The sequence below is a fragment of the Hemiscyllium ocellatum genome, chromosome 30 (genome assembly GCF_020745735.1).
Source record: "Hemiscyllium ocellatum isolate sHemOce1 chromosome 30, sHemOce1.pat.X.cur, whole genome shotgun sequence".
In the NCBI taxonomy this organism is placed as follows: Eukaryota; Metazoa; Chordata; class Chondrichthyes; order Orectolobiformes; family Hemiscylliidae; genus Hemiscyllium; species Hemiscyllium ocellatum.
The window spans coordinates 33,677,912-33,696,204 of NC_083430.1; the positions used below are offsets into that span (position 1 = coordinate 33,677,912).

General features: G+C 42.3%; 1 protein-coding gene across 1 annotated transcript in view; it reads left to right on the forward strand.

The window, feature by feature from the left end:
* Positions 1-16,623, forward strand: part of LOC132829804 (transcription factor HIVEP3) — a 70,259-nt gene extending 53,636 nt beyond the window's left edge. The window contains exons 4-6 of the mRNA XM_060847168.1: positions 2,109-2,207; positions 10,246-11,366; positions 15,448-16,623. Coding sequence (XP_060703151.1) covers positions 2,109-2,207; positions 10,246-11,366; positions 15,448-16,410 — 2,183 coding nt within the window. The 3' untranslated portion in view covers positions 16,411-16,623. The remainder of the gene's footprint in view (positions 1-2,108; positions 2,208-10,245; positions 11,367-15,447) is intronic.
* The last annotated feature ends 1,670 nt before the right edge of the window (positions 16,624-18,293 follow it).

An 18,293-nucleotide genomic window follows, 5' to 3' on the forward strand; every position in this document is an offset into this window, starting at 1 on the left:
ACTGGAAAGGGGAATTCTGAGCCCAGTCAGCTGAATTGGAATAATGATGACTTGCTTTGTGTCTTTTCCCACAACGTTCAAATCTGATGGTGCGTAAGACAGGCCAATGCCTTCCTTCTGTGCCACCTGCGGGACAACCATTCTGATATCAAAGATTCTCCCATCACTATCATGCAAGAAGGGAAGGGGCCTTTGTCATGGACCAATTTTTATCCCTTCATCCATATCTGTCTGATCGGTGTCATGTTTGTAGAAACTTGCTGTGCATGAATTGGTTGCCGTGTTATGACAGACTGAACTTTACAATGTACTGCTGTTAAGGTGCTTTGGGAAGGCCTTTGGTTAGGAAAGGCATTAAATAAATGGAAGTCAGTCCTTTTCTTATATCAGCAGTTTCAAAGTCACCTTTACTTTTTGTAACTTTGGACATCCCCCATTGTCTAGCAGATGTCTCAACATTTAGCAGTGCGAGAGTTACACTGCTGGGCTGAAGTGAGGGGTCATCAGGCTATACTGAGCAGGTTTGGCAGCATATGTACAGAGAAAAAACAATTCGAGTTTGTTCCCTTTATTTGCAACTAATGAGGTGCTGTTGAGCTATTGCAATAATGCATGTGCTATTTTATGCAAATTTAGTTACCCATATTTATAATTAAACCCAGAGATACTTAACTCTTTAATAGTTACTTTATTGGGCATAGTAGTAGAGTCTCAGCAGCAGCTCTTGCCGCCAGCATTTCAACAAGCTGTAATGAAGCAAAATGATCACCAGCTCCCTCGTTGGGAGGTACTTTCTGCTGAAATGTTTTGTAAAGAATAGGAACTAGAAACCATAGCGATAAAGGATGGAGAAATGAAAAATGAGTTGAAGCTTCGGTGTACATGACAAAGAAACTTTGAGTGATGCTTGCAGGTAATCTCTATTCAGTCACTAGCCCCCACCCCTCGCCTTAATCCATGCTCAGAATATTCTAACTATGTACGCAGGAAATACATAACCTCCCTCGATCAGGATTGCAGCAAAGATCATTGCCTCGTTGTGTATGCATGTTCATGCTATTTCCTGCTAACATTCTCTGGCACAAAACCCACATTTGACTGAGGTGTCAGCTGTGGCTCAATGCCAAGTATGCTCCCCTCTGAATCAGATGATATTTGAATCTCTCTCCAACAACCAGGATATGAGTCCAATCCAGTGCTGTTGAATGGTCGCTTCTTCAGACGTGCTCTGACGTGAACGTGAACAATTCTATGTCACTATTGCAAAGAAGAGTGGTGAAGTATTCCTAGCTGTCCAATACTTATCCTTTAACTGACATCATTAAAAACAGTCAATCTAGTCGTTAATGCATTGCTGGATGTGGGATCTTTTAGTGTGCAGTTTGACTTTTCCTGCATGTAATTTGGCTGCACCACTGTTGCAGTGACTGCCCTTCAAAGATATTTTGTTGATAGTAAAATGCTTTGGGACAACCTGAGGTTGAGGGAGGTGCTAGGTCAATACAGGTTCTTTCTTTTGTGGCATAACCATGAAATAATCAAAGTACAGAATGGGAAGTAAACCTAGATATTTCAACCCAAGTGGACCATTGTGACACTACATTTATTAACCCTCCCTCTTCTGTGTGCTGGGGATGGCGGGGGGGGGGGGGGAGAGGGGGGGCGGAGTGGAACATGTGCCTCATATTGCTAAAATGTAGGCATTTAGTTGTATATAAAGGACACAGTGCATCAGTGCTGAATGTTTTGCTGTCACAGATGTTGCATTGCTAAAAACTGATTGCAGGAACCTTGCCAGTCAATGAGAGACCAGCTGTAAAGTATACAAGCAGAGGGGGGGCAAAATTGAGCACTTGAGTCATTAGATCACAACCTTGCTGTCACCGCGTGATAGATCAGCTTTGCCTCTACACCCAGCCAATGCTGAGCCACATTACACCCCAGTACCATTAGGATGATTTATGAACTTCAGAAGGAGATTGCCTGAGGAAGCAGATTAGCCTCATTGAGACGTTAATTGAGCAGAGACTGGCTATTCAGCCAAGTAGCAGCCAAATGTGATTTACTGCATCGAATCAGCTAAATGCCTCACTGTTTGTGTTCTTCAGGGAACTTGACAAAGCACATGAAGTCAAAGGCTCACAGTAAGAAGTGCCAGGAGATGGGAGTCACTGTTGCATTAATGGAAGACGTGGAATCTGAAGAAGGTACCTTGGGCATGTTGTATCAATTAATCCCGATGGGGCCATTAAAGATTTTTATTTTCAACTGTTGCTTCACTGTGGTCTTAGCGCTAACAACAGGGCTCTCAATTTTCTGGCAGAAATAGGTAACCAATCATTTGAGTTGGGTGATTTCAAGGGTCATTTCAAAAGGTCAATCCAAAAGACTGAAGGTTGTTTCCATTGGGTTCACAATTTATTGGAAAAGTAGCAAAGGGAGTACCTGTACTATCGCTCTGTGTTGTGGCTGTGTGTTAAAGTGATCTCATTGACATGTGCTGCAAATGCATGTTGCAAACTTACAACCTGTTATTCCAATAACCTTAAATGGAGGGGGTGGGTCGAGCTCCTGTTGCTCAATTGGTAGTGTCTCTGCCTCTAAGCCAGAAAATCTGGGACTCATTGGTCACAGAGGGTGCATTTTTTTCATATGGTTCAACAGATTAATCAAGTTTGTGAACATTTTACATCTATTGACTAAAAGGGGGACAGATCATTAAACCCAAATGCAGACTGGGAGCATGCAGTTTGCAAAACATGATCCAATGTATGTGTCGGGGAGAAGCCAAGGGGTCCTTATTCAGTACAAAAGTGCTTACAAAATTTCCTACTTTTCTTTCCTCTTGGGGTTTCTAGTGGGATGCTCTTCTTGATCTTTTGGATTATGTTCAAAGTTGAAAGAACAGCCTATATTGATGCTGGAGAAAATTTAAATGCTATGGCTTGATGACCAACAATTTGCATTTATTTAATCTCTTTAACCTAGTAGAATATCCCAAGGTACTTCACTTGGACTTTAATCAGATAAAGTCGGATGCAGAACCACACTGGGTGATATTAGGACAGCATGGTCAAAGGGGTAAGTTTTAAAGGCTGTCTTTTCAGTGACAGAGAGAGGTACAGATAGATGTTGTTCCTTGACCAACTGATCGCTCCTGTGAAGTACCTTGAGATGTTTTACCAGGCTGAAGGGACGATGTGAATGAAAGTTGTTGTTGGATCTGAAATATCCAGGCACTTCAGACTGTGATGAAAACAGAAACTGCAGGAGAAACTCAGTGGGTGTGGCATCATGAGATGGGTCACTGGACTCAAAACGTTAACTCTCCATATGTGCCAGGCCTGTTGAGTTTCTCCGGCAACTTTTTGTTTTTGTTTCAGTCTTCCAACATGCACAGTTCTTTGTTTTATTTAAGATTGTGGAGCTGGTCAATAATTGTCCTGTGAATGAGATGGTTGATTTACATGCAGAAAAATCTGTGCTGATACCAATGCAGCTGAAGCAACACTTGACACTTGCCATTGGCCTTCAGTATTCCTCAAGTCATTTGGAGACCTGCCTACAACTCCATCAGCGGCCATCTGCCCAGGACATAATCGCACTGCATGGTCAGGTTCCAGACCCTGATGTGAATCATCAGCTGAGTGAGCTTTACGCTGAAAGAAAACATACCTGATGGATGGCTCCGAGGTTTCCAAGCAGACCAGATCAATCTCAGTTACCTTTTGAACCAATGCCAATTTTGGTCAATGTGATAACACTTTTTGTCATGAATGAAGATTACAGTCACAAAATCTGAGTAGAAACTTTTACCTGCAATCAAAGGTTTAGCTGCTCTTCGTTTTGGGGAGTCTAAAGGCAAGGAACTAACACTTCAAGGATGCATTTGACATTGTCACATTTTTAAATATGTGTTGAAATGGAATGGCTGCCATATTTAGCTCCTGGAGAGATCAGGGTTCCTCTAAGGTTAAAGGTCACTGCATAGAACTTCACGTTCCTGCACCAGAGATAATGGACAACCAATGGAAAGAGGAATATCAGACTGGCTCCATTGGGAATTACACGTCTCATTATCCCAGTCAAAGAACTGAAAGTGTGGAGGGATTGATACCAGGACTTACAGCAGTATTTATTCTGCAGTAAACAAGGTCTATTTAGAGTAAGGAACGTAATGTTCTTATGAGGAATTTAAAGTTGTTCCCACAGGCCCAGAACCTTACGCTATCAGATGTGCTCTGCAGTGAAATTTTGATCTGTCATTATTCAGGAAGTGCTTAAGGTGAGATTTGTGATCAAAATGAGTGAGGCAAGTTATCTTTTTGTGAATCATTTAAAAATGTGCATGTGAGGCAGATATGTCAAAAGATTGAGCAACATGTTTAGTTTCCCAGTCCAGGCTTTGAGAATCCCAATCTAGAATCATGAGTGTAGAAGCTCAGCTCACATATCAGTCTGATACAGAGGGAATCCTGCTCTAGATGGAACATTACAGCACAGTACCGGCCCTTTGGCCCTTGATATTGCGCTAACTAGTGGAACCAATCTGAAGCCCAACCAATCTGCTATTAGGTGCCACTTTTCAAATAACATGTCAGACAGAGGACCTGTCTGCCCTCTTAGAAGGACGTAAAATTTCCAACCTCTATACTTCGGAGGAGGATCAGAACTCCTCTGTGTCATGGTCAGTATTTAACTCCTGACCGACATGACTGAAAGATGTTCTGTGGCCTTTATCACATCACCATTTATGGGATCTTACTGGACTTGCATTGTTTCCCATCATTGCCATAGTGATGACACGTCAGAGAAGTACTTCATTGCTGCAGGGCACACTGGACATCGTGACATCGAGAAGGTGCCAGAGCTGATACCTGATCTAATTAGCAGCTGTTCATATTAAAGATAATAATACAGTAGCCACTGATGCAGACATACCCATCTATATACTCAACTGTCCTGAAAGAGTTTTATAAAGGGTGAGGTTGTTTCTCCAGCTCTCTGACCAGCTAAGTGCATGACGGAGCCTGTTACATGGCATTCAGTTAGGCAGCACCTGAAATAGCATGATCTGTGCTGATAGCAGCCAAGGTGAACAGAAGTAAGTGTTATTTGCTTCATTGCCTATTTGGGCTACGATATAAAGTGCACCTCTGTGGACTGGGTCAGCTTGACTGTGATGCACCCCATAGTCAAATGGCTGGACCTGCCATGCTTGGATTAGAAATGAGAGGGGCTAAAGGCAGGACCAATCCCAGCAGGATGTGTGCTTTCAAAAGAATCGCACATAAAATTGAATGAAGGCAGTGATTTCAAAAAGGCTATACGCGGATTTAGATCAAAAACAATAATTTGCAATTGTAAAGCACCTTTTAACATAACTTCCCAAGTACTGGAACAACTTCCAAGTTGTGGGTGGCACGGTGGCATAGTAGGTGGCACAGTGGTTAGCACTGCTGCCTCACAGCGCTAGAGACCCGGGTTCAATTCCCGACTCAGGCGACTGACTGTGTGGAGTTTGCACGTTCTCCCTGTGTCTGCGTGGGTTTCCTCCGGGTGCTCCGGTTTCCTCCCACAGTCCAAAGATGTGCGGGTCAGGTGAATTGGCCATGCTAAATTGCCCGTAGTGTTAGGTAAGGGGTAAATGTAGGGGTATGGGTGGGTTGCGCTTCGGCAGGTCGGTGTGGACTTGTTGGGCCGAAGGGCCTGTTTCCACACTGTAAGTAATCTAATCTAATCTAATCTAATCTAATCTAATATTACCAGACAAAATTTCACAACATATTAGCAAATATGAGTACAGGTGACAAAAGATAGCATGTGTGGCAATAAAATCTAAATAAAATCCAAATCTAAATAGGTGGATCCAAAGTTAGGTCTAAAAGGAGAAAAGCGAAGCAGCTAGGTTAAAGTCAGGACAAACAGCTGGCCAAAATCTAAGGAACGCATTTCTTGGAGGATTTTAGTGTTGGAGTAGATGGCAAAGATAGCAAATGCAAGGTAAGGTTAAACTGCATTGATTTAATCACAAAAGACCCTAGCTTCTTGGAGTGTACCGGGTCCATTAACAGCAGTGCTGTTTACATAAGTTTAGCATTTTGCTTTTAATTGTTTTCATCTCTGTAGATAAGGATAGAAAGAATTGATTGCTGATACCTGGACTGATTGCAGTGGTCGCCTGTGGGAATCAAGAGTGGTTTGTCTAAACCTGAGGCATGTATATTGAAAATGTCAAGGAGTTTTTCTCAATAGCTGCTGCTGTTACAGAAGGGACAAGAATAAATAAAGTGTTTTGTTAGCCAACGTGATGGAGGCAGACTTTCCAGTGGTTTGTGCAGCAGTCAGTCATTTTTGATCACTTATGGACTGGCCAGTGTTTGCAATGATATCAGAGAATTGCAGCACAGAAACTTGTCATTTTCTCCATATTGTTCATGCCAACATTAATGCCTCACAGGAACTTTCTCCACCAAGCTTCATCTAATTCTATTAGTGTAGTCTTCAACTCCTTGTGCTGCATGTACTTGTTTCAGTTCCCCTTAGATGGCCATATATTATTCATCTCAGGATTCCATGTGATAGACAGTTCCACATTCTAACCGCTCCCTGGGTAAAGGAATTTAGACATTCCAAGGCAGCTACTTGATCTCCAATACAACAGTGATCGCAGAGCTGAGAAACATGAGCAAAACGACAGTGTGAGGAGACAGTCTACCGAATGTCTCGTCATTTTTGTGGATTAAAATTCCAACGTGACAATAGATTGGTTTCTGAAATTCAGTCCACATGGGAACCAGTTCAATGGGAAACACCAGTCCCATGTCACTTACAGTGAACTGTAAGCCAGATTGCATTTCCAGATGGCAGAAACAAAAGTTGCTTTTTGCTTCTGAACTTGATTGTGTTGAGACACAAGACTTCGAGCCAGAGTGCACTGCTGTTCCTGGGAAGGCAGCCTTATCCATCATGGGGAGTGGTGGGGGGAGGAATTGTGTGGGTGAAGGAGGAGTTCAAAAGATCATTAAGTGAATGTTGGGTGCCAGCAGGCAGTTAAATCTATGTCACTCTGAGAACTAGTGTGAAAGTTTGGAGGAGTTTCTGAAGTGAATTTCTTTATTATGGTTGCAGTTGTTTTCCTCTGGCAATGCCAGAGATCGGGTAAGGTTCCCTCGTAGGCTAACATAGTACAGTTAGTTCAGATTTTGTTAAAATGGTACGTAAAGGGAATTGACCATGCAGGGTCACTCGCTTTGATCTAAGAACATGAAACAGAAATATCTTCTTCATGGTAAGAAGTCTGGGAACTGTGGAGGAGTTAAAGAATTCGAGCTATTATGCATGGGGGAGAAAAGTGATCAAAGAAGCTAAATGAATGTTTGCCTTTATCTAAAAGGGGTTGGAATATAGAGGGGAAGGTTATTCTCCAGTCACATAGAACATTACTCAGACCTGGTCTGGAATACACCAATCCAAAGGGACTATGTTGGCCTTGGATATGTTATGGAGCAGATTCGCAAGAATTATGAGAACCAGTTGCATAATCTTGGCTTGTGTTTCATGTAGAAGTGGGAGCTTACTGACGTGTTTGAACTATTAAAAGGATTCAGTGGGGAAGACACAAAATGAACCACTTCCTCTGGTGGAGAGTTCCACAACTAGAAGGCGTGATCCTAAAACAAGAACTAGACCATTCAGGAGTAAGATGAACCTTTGCACAAAGAGCAAATTGAGTCTGGAATTCCCATCTGTAGAAAAATTGATATCTTCAAGAATGAGATCAGCAGATTTTTATGAGTGAAAGGTTTAGCTAAAACTGCAGCAAAGGTGGTGAGTGAGTGAATGGAGTCCAGTGCCTGAATGTGCCATTCCGGCTTCTATGTTTGTTTCACAATAATACAGCAAGTATTATTCTATATTCCTCAAATGGTATTCACAACCATAATATTTGTGGCAATAAAGAATAAGTTAATTAATAATAAACCCACAGAATTCAGGAGAAACATGTTTTTGTTTCAGAATATAGTTAGAATATGGAACTCACTACCAGAAGTAGTGTTTGAGGCAAGAAGCATAGGTTCCTTTCAGAAGATGTTAGCTAAATGCTTGAATCAAAAAGGAATGAAAGGAATCCTTAACAAGGTGGGAGGGTTCTCAGATAGTGCATAAACCTGTTAGATTAAGCATTCTTCTCCAGTATTGTTGATTCTATGTAATTTTGTTCAATGAATTAATTAAATGTGGATGCCACTGACTAGGACAGTATTTATTGCCCATCCTCTAATCATGCTGTTGAAGGTGGTGGTGAGCTGTTTACTTGAATCTGTAGTCTGAGTGCTGTTAGGAAGAGAGTTCCAGGATTTTGATCCAATCCAAGATTATAGTTCCAAGTCAGGATGGGACATGGCTTGGAGGGAAACTTGCAGGAGGTGGTATTCCCTTGTTTTCCGGGATGATAGATGGTCATGGGTTTGGTGGGGAAGAGTCCTGTCAAGTGAGCCTTGCTGAATTACTGCGGGACACCTCTCAGATGGCACGCTGCTGCCACTGTGATGGGGGAGGGAGCTTTGAAGATGGTGGAAGGGGTGCTGATCCAGTGGGCTGCCTTGTCCTGAATAGCTTCAAGCATCTTGAATAAAAATATCTGCAGCACCAGTGTAAAGATTCAGGGGATGTGCTGTGATATTGAAAGTTATAAATAGACAATTGTGAACACAGGGATCGTCTGAGACTGTCTGCGAGTTTCCTATTGTGCGTTTGACAGCTGAAAAGAGGGCTTCAAAGGACACTGATTCATGATCCTGACTGAATAAAAAGGCTTGTTGCTTTTGGACAAACATCACTGCTTTGGAATGTATGTGGCTCTTCCTGAGCTGTTCCGCTATCTATCAGTGTCTGCTGTAACTGCTGGACTGAACAAATAGTGAAGCCAGTGTGAGGAAAAGAAGACTAAGTGAATTGAAGCAATGGCCGGAATCTTCTGCTGTTTAGAATGTAAGTGTGACTCGGGATCAGTTCCAGATCATCTCTCCTGTCAGAGCGTCCACTTGAAACTTTCCCAGAGACAGCCAATTCAGAGAACACCTCCAGGTCCAGTTTGTTTGGGGAGGAGAACAAGTGGTTTCTTGAGGTTACAGGCCCAGCTTTGAAGGTGCCTCTGAAAAGGTTAAAATGCAATTAAGAAGTTGGGGGGAGCACCGCTGCAGGGCCACTAAGATGGGGAGAATCTTTCAGGAGGTTGGCTGCAACACCTGGGTAAGGATGACTGCTGGGAGGTGGGGGGGGGGGGGGGGTTGAAACAAGAGGCTTTTTGGGCCCCCTCTCCCACGATCAGCCATATGCAGCCATCTCCACACTTCTGCTCAATTTCCCCACAGTGGGGACATCCCCAGTAATTGGATCAGTCAGCTCAAATGGGCCTGTAGACATCCAGTTTGGCTACCTGGCCTATCAATTATTGACCTGCCTCTGGTGATCTCTCCAAGGAGCAAGAACCCCTGCGATCACTGAGTGGACACGTATTTCTCTCAAGTTCCTCCTCAACTCACCTTGAACTCAACCTCCACTGGACTGAGAAGCTTCTGTCTACTGTTAGCTGCATTTGGAAGGAATCTTCCAGAAACAGCTTGGGGTTGGAACCCTGCCGTCATGAGTTGTGAAGCATTCTCTCTGCCTTTGAGATCCCATGTGGGGGAGGCCCCTCCGAGGCAGGAAGTACTTTCAGTCAGAAGATGGGCTTTGTAAAATCCCTGCCAGTCCTCACTTGGCAGCAATGAATCTCAGGCCATGGTTCAGGATACCATATTGAAACAAAACAGCCATTTTAGAGGCACAGAGGACTCATTTGGTAGAACAGATAGAGAACGGGACTAAGTTTGGTGCCAGATTTCTGAAACGTTTAGAATGTTTTCATTTTAACTATGTCAGCTGTGTCCTAATTATTTACATAGAGTGGTGTTTTTCAGACTTCTGTCAATAGCAAAGGGAAGAAATCCTTTGTGAATATAGACATAGTCCTCAGGGACCACCTCTGAGTATTGGGATGCATACTTCTGAAAAAATTGTTGCAAGATAAGTCACCTTGGATTTGGCTCTCTCTCTAAAATGAAAGATTTCTGGGTGGTTTGAGTACTTCTGTTTGTTATTTTAATGAGAGGGTGAGTGCATGAATTTGTCCCTGTAAAAGACAACAAAATGCAATGTTCATTTTTTAATGTTACTTTGTTGCCCATATCTCTGATTTAGGAACCAGTGAAGAAAAGTTGAAGAAAGCAGAAGAAATCGAAGGCACAGAACCAGGAGAAGAGCATCAGTTTTCAGATGTTGAGGAGTCAGATGATGATGATGACAACGACGATGATGATGAAGAGGAGGAGGAAGAGGAACAGTTTGTGAGGTCTTCGGAGATTGCAAGCACCAGTCCACAAACAGCTGGGACTGTGTCAACTTCATACAGAGAGGAAACAACCATCCCATCGTTAGAGACCACTTTGAAGCAGGGATCTAGTTTAACCAGTCAGTATTCATCGACGGGTTGCCCCGGGTCACCATCTCAAGTTCAGCCAATGAAATCCTCCAAGCCAGGCATGGTTCCTGTGTGTCATGGTGTCTCACAGGCAAAACATGAAGAAAGTATTTCAATACCACCATTGCCATCTGCTGAGCATTTTCTACTGAAGCAAGGCGATCCTCTGATGAAAAGGCAGACTGTGCTAAGTCCAGATATTCCACCATCAAGAGATACGTCACCTAGAAGGCCATGGTCTCCGAAGAGGGAATCATCGCCTCATAGCCTTTTATACCCAGGAGGGGACATTCCATCTGGGAGACACACATCACCAGAGAGAGAGGCATCAGTTCAAGAGCACTTTTCCCCAAGAAAAGAAATGTCACCTCGGAGACGCTTTTCACCAGGCAGGGAATTATCATCCAGGAGCTGCCCATCACCAGGGAGAGGTATGTCACCAAGGAGACGTCTCTCCCCAGGCAGAGAGGTGTCACCTAAGAGATGTCTATCACCGAGGATCGAAGTGTCATCTGGGAGAGCGTCACCTCGAAAACATTTGTCACCAGAAAGAGATGTGTCACCTGGGAGAACTTTGTCACCGGGTATGAAAATGCTGCCTTCAAGGTATCTTTCTCCAGCAAGGGAGATTTCTCCAAGGAGACAATTGTCACCTGTGCAGCAAGAATCATCTGTAAGACACTTGTCTCCAGCAAAAGATGAATTGCCAAGTAAATGCCTGACATCAAGTTGGCAGAGTGCCCAATGCTCCTCTTTTCCTGCAAAGCACAGTGACTCATCTTCGTTGGGTCTACCTCCAAGGATATCTAGCAAAGAGCTGGAACAATCCGAATCTAAATTGGTAAGAAAAATAAAGGTACTCCATAATATTTCCCCCAATGGTGAAGAATGGCTTGACCATTACTGGTGCTAGACATAGTTCAGCTGTGCCATTCCTCTTCTGCCTTCCAGACAATCAAACTGTTTTAAAATTCTGCCCTCAAGACTCAACAGCAAGTGATTATGGGGTAACCCTGAAGTCTGGACTAAAAATCCAGGAACATGAGTTTAAGTCTCACCACTGCAACTGGGGAATTTAAATTCAGTTAGTTAATTAAATCTTGAATGAAAAAGCTAGTATCAGTAATGGTAAGCATAAACTTGTGTGATTGTTGTAAGAACCCATCTGATTCAGTGTTCCTGCTGAGGGAAGCAAACTGGTCATCCTTATCTGCTGTGTCCTCTACATTACACCAGATCCACAGTCATACAATTGACTCCTCACTTTCTCTGAAATAGCTGAGTAAGTCAATCAACTGCATTCACCTTAGCAAAGCCAACTACAGATGTGCAATAAAGGACTGTTCTTAAAGATAACAATCCCTTGCTGAAAGATCCTTTGACTAATCACTCTTGGAATATGGGCATCTTTAGCAAGGCCAGCAAGTATTGCTCCACTTCAGTTGCTCTCTTGCACTATTGTCTTGTGGCATGCTGGACATTTCTTTAGGCAGTTAAGAGTCAGCCATGTTGTAATGAAACTGAAGGCCATAAGGTTCCTTCCCTAAAGGATGTCTTCATTCATAACATTCTACCAGTTTTTAGTCACTTTTACTAATGGTCATTTTTTTTCGATTTCAGGTTATGGGCCTAGTGCAGGAAGGTGGGACTAGTGTAGGTGGTGGTTCATACTCAATGGGCTGAAGGGCCTGTTTTGTGCTGTAAGATTCCATGATGTTCTCAAACTTTGGGATTTAAGCTTTTACCCTCTGGTTTAATAGACCAGTAACATAACCAGGACACCATCATGCCTTTGTCAGCTACCTCCTTGCGGACCATTCCATACTGTGTTGCTGACTGTTTTCTCAAGAACCCAGGTCATTCATTTTCTGGAAGCAGACAAGTCTCTTTCTCTTTAAAATTATTTTTCTACTTTCCCTTGGTTTTGTTGGAATCAGATAATGGTAGCTATCATTCTGGGGCACATTTCACTGCAATTCAGCAAATTGCCATTTATTCCTGCTCCTTGCTGTAATGTAATCCTTAGGTGTGCTTTTGCATACATACGTTTCACTTTTACTTTTTTACTTTTTGTGCCTCCTGTTTCTTATTCCATCTTGCTCCCTCTATTTTCAGGACATTTCCATAACTTGGCCTTAGATGTAATATAACTCAGACCACCGTCAATGTAATTGCCACAAGTGCATCAGAAAAGGCTGGGTGGCTGTACGTTATTGGCAGAATTCAGAGAGAGCTTAACTCTATATCTAGAAGCACTCAATCTGATCCATGAGTCATGAAAATGACTTTGGTTGATTGGAACAAAAGAAGTGTTCTAACAGTGCTGGCATTACAAACTGTTTGCAATGAAAATACAGTGCATATGCACCTTTCCAAAGGGCTGTTGCCTCCAGACACACCAACATGTCTTCCCAATTCCATTCTCCAACACTTATTCACTCAGCAGCCTCTCTTCCCAGTACATACACTCTCATCCTCTCTCTCCTTCACCCCTTTGGTCTGTCTGCCAGTGTCTGTGAAGCAGAGTTGCTAGCCTAGGGAAAAGGGAACCTGTACAATAGACAGACTGGGGCAGAACTCAGCCAGCTCTGAAGCCATCAGTCACCTTCACAGCTCAGCTGCATGACCTTCCATTTATTCTTAATCTCCATCCAAATTAAACTTGCCAGCTTCTAACTGTGCCAATTTAGTGTGCAGGCATCCTGACCTCACTCAGCACTCACCACTAAAAGTGTCTTTTGAAGTTGAAGAGCATTTTGAATTCGCTGTCCACGCCTCGCTGTTGGGTGGCATTGATCCAGTATGTCAGCGCTAACCCTGTCGCTACCTCCGGACAGTATTACTTCCTCTCCACACTCTTAGGACGTAGAACATAGAATATAAAACTGTACAGCACCAGAATGGGCTCTCTGGCCCATGATGTTGGATGGAATATGATGCCAATTTAAACTAATCCCTTTTCCCTGTATATCCTTGCATATATTCATGCACTTGTCTAAAAGAACCTTAAACACCACTAACATATCTGCCTATTACCATCTCCACTGACAGCATGTTCCAGTATCCTACCGCTCTGTGTTAAAAAAAACTTGTTCCTCATATTTCCTTTGAACTGGCACCTTCTCACTTTAAATGCATGCCTCCTAGTTTTAGACACTTCAACTCTGGAAAGAAAATACTGACTGTCAACCCTATCTATGCATCTCATAATTTTATAGACTTCTATCAAGTCTGCCTTCAGCCTCTGCTTCTCCAGAGAAAACAACCCAGTTTTCCTATCCTCTCCTTATAACTCATCCCCTCTAATCTAGACAGCATCCTAGTGTACCTCTTCTGCACCCTCTCCAAAGCCTCCACATCATCCCTGTAATGCAGTAACGCAATTGAATACAATACTCTAAGTGTGGCCTAACCAAAATCTTAAGAAGCTGCAACATGACATCCTGACTTCTGTACTCAATTCCTCGACCAGTAAAGGCAAGCATGCCATAGGTATTCTTTACCACCCTGTTTACTTGCATGGCCACTCTCAGCAAGCTATGGACTTGAACCCCAAGATCCTTCTGTACATCAGTGCTGTTCAGAATCCTGCTTGTATACTTTTCCTTAACATTTGATCTCCCAAAGTGCAGCTCCTCACAGTTGATTGAGCTCCATTTGCTATTTCGCTGCCCATATCTGCGACTGATCTGTAACCCACTGTATCCATCACTGGTGTTTGGAGGAGGAGCATTCAATACCAAATGTTACCTCTGTGACAACATTAAGGGTCCAGATTCAAAATGTGAGAACTGATGATTCATACTATTCACCTCAACTAGTCCTACGTGGTAACGTTTCCGCATTCCGAACCAGTCTGTGGGGACAGCACGGTGGCACAGTGTTTAGCACTGCTGCCTCACCGCCAGGGACCCAGATTCAATTCCCACCTTGGGCAACTGACTGTGTGGAGTTTGTACATTCTCCCTGTATCTGCATGGATTTCCTCCGGGTGCTCTGGTTTCCTCCCACAGTCCAAAGATGTGCAGGTCAGGTGAATTGTCCATGCTAAATTGCCCATAGTGTTGGTGCATTAGTCAGAGGGAAATGGTCTGGGTGGGTTGCTCTTCGGAAGGTCGGTGTGGACTTGTTTCCACACTGTAGGGAGTCTAAACTAATCTAAAACAGATTTTCCTAAATTCCATTTTGGATTTGTTACTGACTGACTTGTATCTATGGCTCCCAATTTGTGTTTTGCCCATAAGTAAACCAAGTTTATCACTTGTAATGACAACTCAATTTACATTTATACAATGCCTTAATCTAAAGGTGCTTCAGAGGTGCAAGGAGAAAATGGGCAACATGAGGATGTTAGGAGAGGGTGACCAAATGGAGGAAATTTAAGTAGGATCTGTAAAGAATGAGAGCGTCCTAAGCAGACAACAATGAGTTTACAGCGAATTGAAAGGGTGAAGCTGTGAGGGTTTAAAATTTAAGTGTAAGAAGTATAAATTTAAAGGTGTGTTTAATAATATTTTGCATTGATCTAGGGTTCTGTGAATATATTCACTTTGAGCAAAATTCAACAACTGACAATTAACGTGAAATATTCCAAGTGACTTCACAGGTACATTATCAAACAAAAATTTGACAGAGAACTGATGAAGGAGATATTGGACCAGTGATTAAAAGCTTGATCAAAGGGATGCATTTTAAGGAACACCTTTAATGACAGTCAAGAGGCAGAGAGAGAACTGGAGGGAATTCCAGAACTTAAGATCTAGGCAGCTGATACACAACTGTTAATGGTGAAGTGAATAAAATTGGGACACACAAAATTTCAGAATTTAGGGAATGTAGAGATCAATAATAAATAAATTATAAGAGAGAACTTTGTAATCAGAAAGATGTAATTAATCTCCTCTTCCTTTTTTACTGTACAGAAGATGTCTAGAATGGGCTACCACAGTATACATGAAGAGCCAAGTACACCATCCCATGCCTTGCATTTTCTTTCTTCAAGAAATACACAAACTGCACATGAAGGACAAAGTTACAGTGGGCTGTCTGGGACCGCACAAGATTATGTTTTCAGTCACCTTCCTCTGCACTCTCAACAGTTGGTCAGGACACCCTACCCCATGATTCCAATCGGTGGAATACAGATGGTTCAGACAAGGCCAGGCTTGGTGCCTTCTCCAATAGTCTGTCTACAGTCAGGCATTCCTGTGAATCCAACTGCACCTGATCTCTTTAGTGCAACTAGGACAGAGGCCACAATACATTTCGAAGAAGGGGTTTTGCTAAGACCCAAATCTGCTGAAGCAACAATTTCAAAACATTTGCCTTTACCACAGCTTTCTGTTCCCACAGCCCCTGTTGTGACAGTACCTTCTCTTTCTAGAAGTAGTAAACCAAGTATTACTTTACAGAGGACAGAGACTGTTGAGTTAGACAAAGCAACAGCATACAAACAGGAGGAATACAGGGTACCAATTTATTCTGAACCCAGCACTATCGCTGCTCTGAGCCACTCGGGGCAAGATGCTGGCTCAGCCAGACAGGACAGCCCCAGCACCAGCCACGAGCACTCTCCAAAGCCTTCGACGAGTGGAGAAGGATCTTCAAAGGATCTGAGCATGAAGCAGTTTGGGTGTTCAGACACCTATCATGAGTCAGCCCGCACTTTAGCCACCACGGAACCTACGCATCCTTTACAAGGAAGTGGTAGTAGTTCATCAGACTCTTTGAGTCCTTCCCACTCTTTCCAAACCGGTGCTGGCAGGACTGCTTCAAGTGGACAATCTTACCCAGTTAGAACGCAAAGTGGAAGCAACCCAGAGTATAAGGGTGAAGGCTTTGTGCACCTTGATATGCAAAAGGACAATAAGACAGGAAGTTCATAGCATCCACAGCCATGCAGATTCACCTTTGAAGAAGATGCATTGGGTATTTGTCAACACTATTTTCCTTCCTCATACTCATGAATGTTGTTAGAACAAAACATTCACACATATATATATATAGTAAACATGACCAAAATCACCAGAAAATTCCTGTTTAAAATTGTCCAAGTCCAGTATTATTTAAATGTACACAGTTACTTGTGCCTTTCTCTTTTATTTTGTGGCTACAGATGTATAGGATGGGAGGGAAGGGCTGGGGGGGTGGGGGAAGCGGTGAAGAGAAAATGATTTGAGGCTGTGAATATTTTTAAAAGCAATGTAATTGATTCAGAGTAGCTGTCTGTTTTTTCATTTGGAATTACTTTGAGTCAAATCACATGAAACAAAAGGGATTAAAACATTGGTGTGATGATGCACTGAAGACTTATTTTTATATTGATAAAATGTAAACTGCTTGTGTACAGAAATAATTCTATGAAGCATATTTATTGTATTCTGTATTTAATTGTTTATAAATGGCTACATTTTCTCAGCATCTTGGTGGTCTTTCTGTGCGCTTTTTATAGCTTCTTACGCAGAAATGATTACAAAAAAGTTTGCTTAATTTTGACCATGATTTTGTTTACCTTTTTGCAATGATTGACTCTCAGCACTTAGGCTATCCTGATAAGGATTCTTTCACATTTAACGCCTTCTATTAGTCTAGAGAAAACAGAATTTCAAACATTTGAAGACAACAAGGAAAATCATTTATGTAGCAAAGTTGCACCAGGGTCAGTATCACAGATTCCAAGACTATGGGGGTCCATTTTCCTTTGGAATATAGCTTTGTAATAAAACACTGACCCAAAAGATCATGAACTACAAATCATGCCAGTACCCTGTGAATAATCTGCTATTTAATGCTTGAGAGGAACTGTTAGTCCTACGGTTCTCAAAGCTGTCCACCACTGAGGGCTTTTTTTTGCATCATGTCTGGGTCTGTTGTAGACTAAGCGATAAGGAGAGATTAATCGCCATAATTAGTCATTTAATATGTGACCAGCAGGATGGTAGTAGGTGAACTAGATAGACTGTCATCTCTTTTCTTTATCCAGCAACAACTTTGAGATGCAGAACTTTTAAGTAATGAGGTGAAGGATGCACAGTTCCCAAATCCAAAGATGCTTTTGGGGAACCTCCTATTTTTACTTATTTTTTATGTTTGTAGTGGCCTTGTTTGGGTGGGGGTGGGGAGAGAAAAGCTGAGGACAGTTACTGGTGGGCTGTGTTTTCAGCAGTGTCTTTTTTTAGTACCTTGTCTCAATTGAAACAATTTTGTCCGCAGTCTGCAATACTTTGCCAGTTCTATTGAATGTAATTTTAGATATAAATGTAATGTACATAAAATGCACTTAAAAGCATTTCAGACACTTTCAAGTGGAATATAGGTGATGTGAAAGAGTTCTTAAGTTTTATATTTGCTCTATGACATTCCATCATTTTGGCTGCACTCAAATGCTTATGCATAGTATTATTTTAAATTTAGCTAGCTAATGCAAACTTAGAAATTCCCCATTACTACAGTGGTCTGAAGGTTTACCTGCGTCGTTTGTTCCATTATCAAATCTCATAACTCCTTTCCCCACTTAGTGCCCCTTTTTATTTTAAAAATGTTGCCCTTTTCTATTGAAATAATTGCTTTTGGCATTGAAATATAATATTCCTTTGTAATCATCATGTTTCTACTTGGGAAAAATGCTCTGTTTACAGCCAGGGAAACCTTATTCCACTGTGTGTGATGAATTCAAAGAGACAGAGTTCTTGTTTCAGAGTTACGGAGTTTCCATGCTGTCTCATTCAGGCTTTGATGCAATTTTGATCATTGCAGCATAATGTTACAA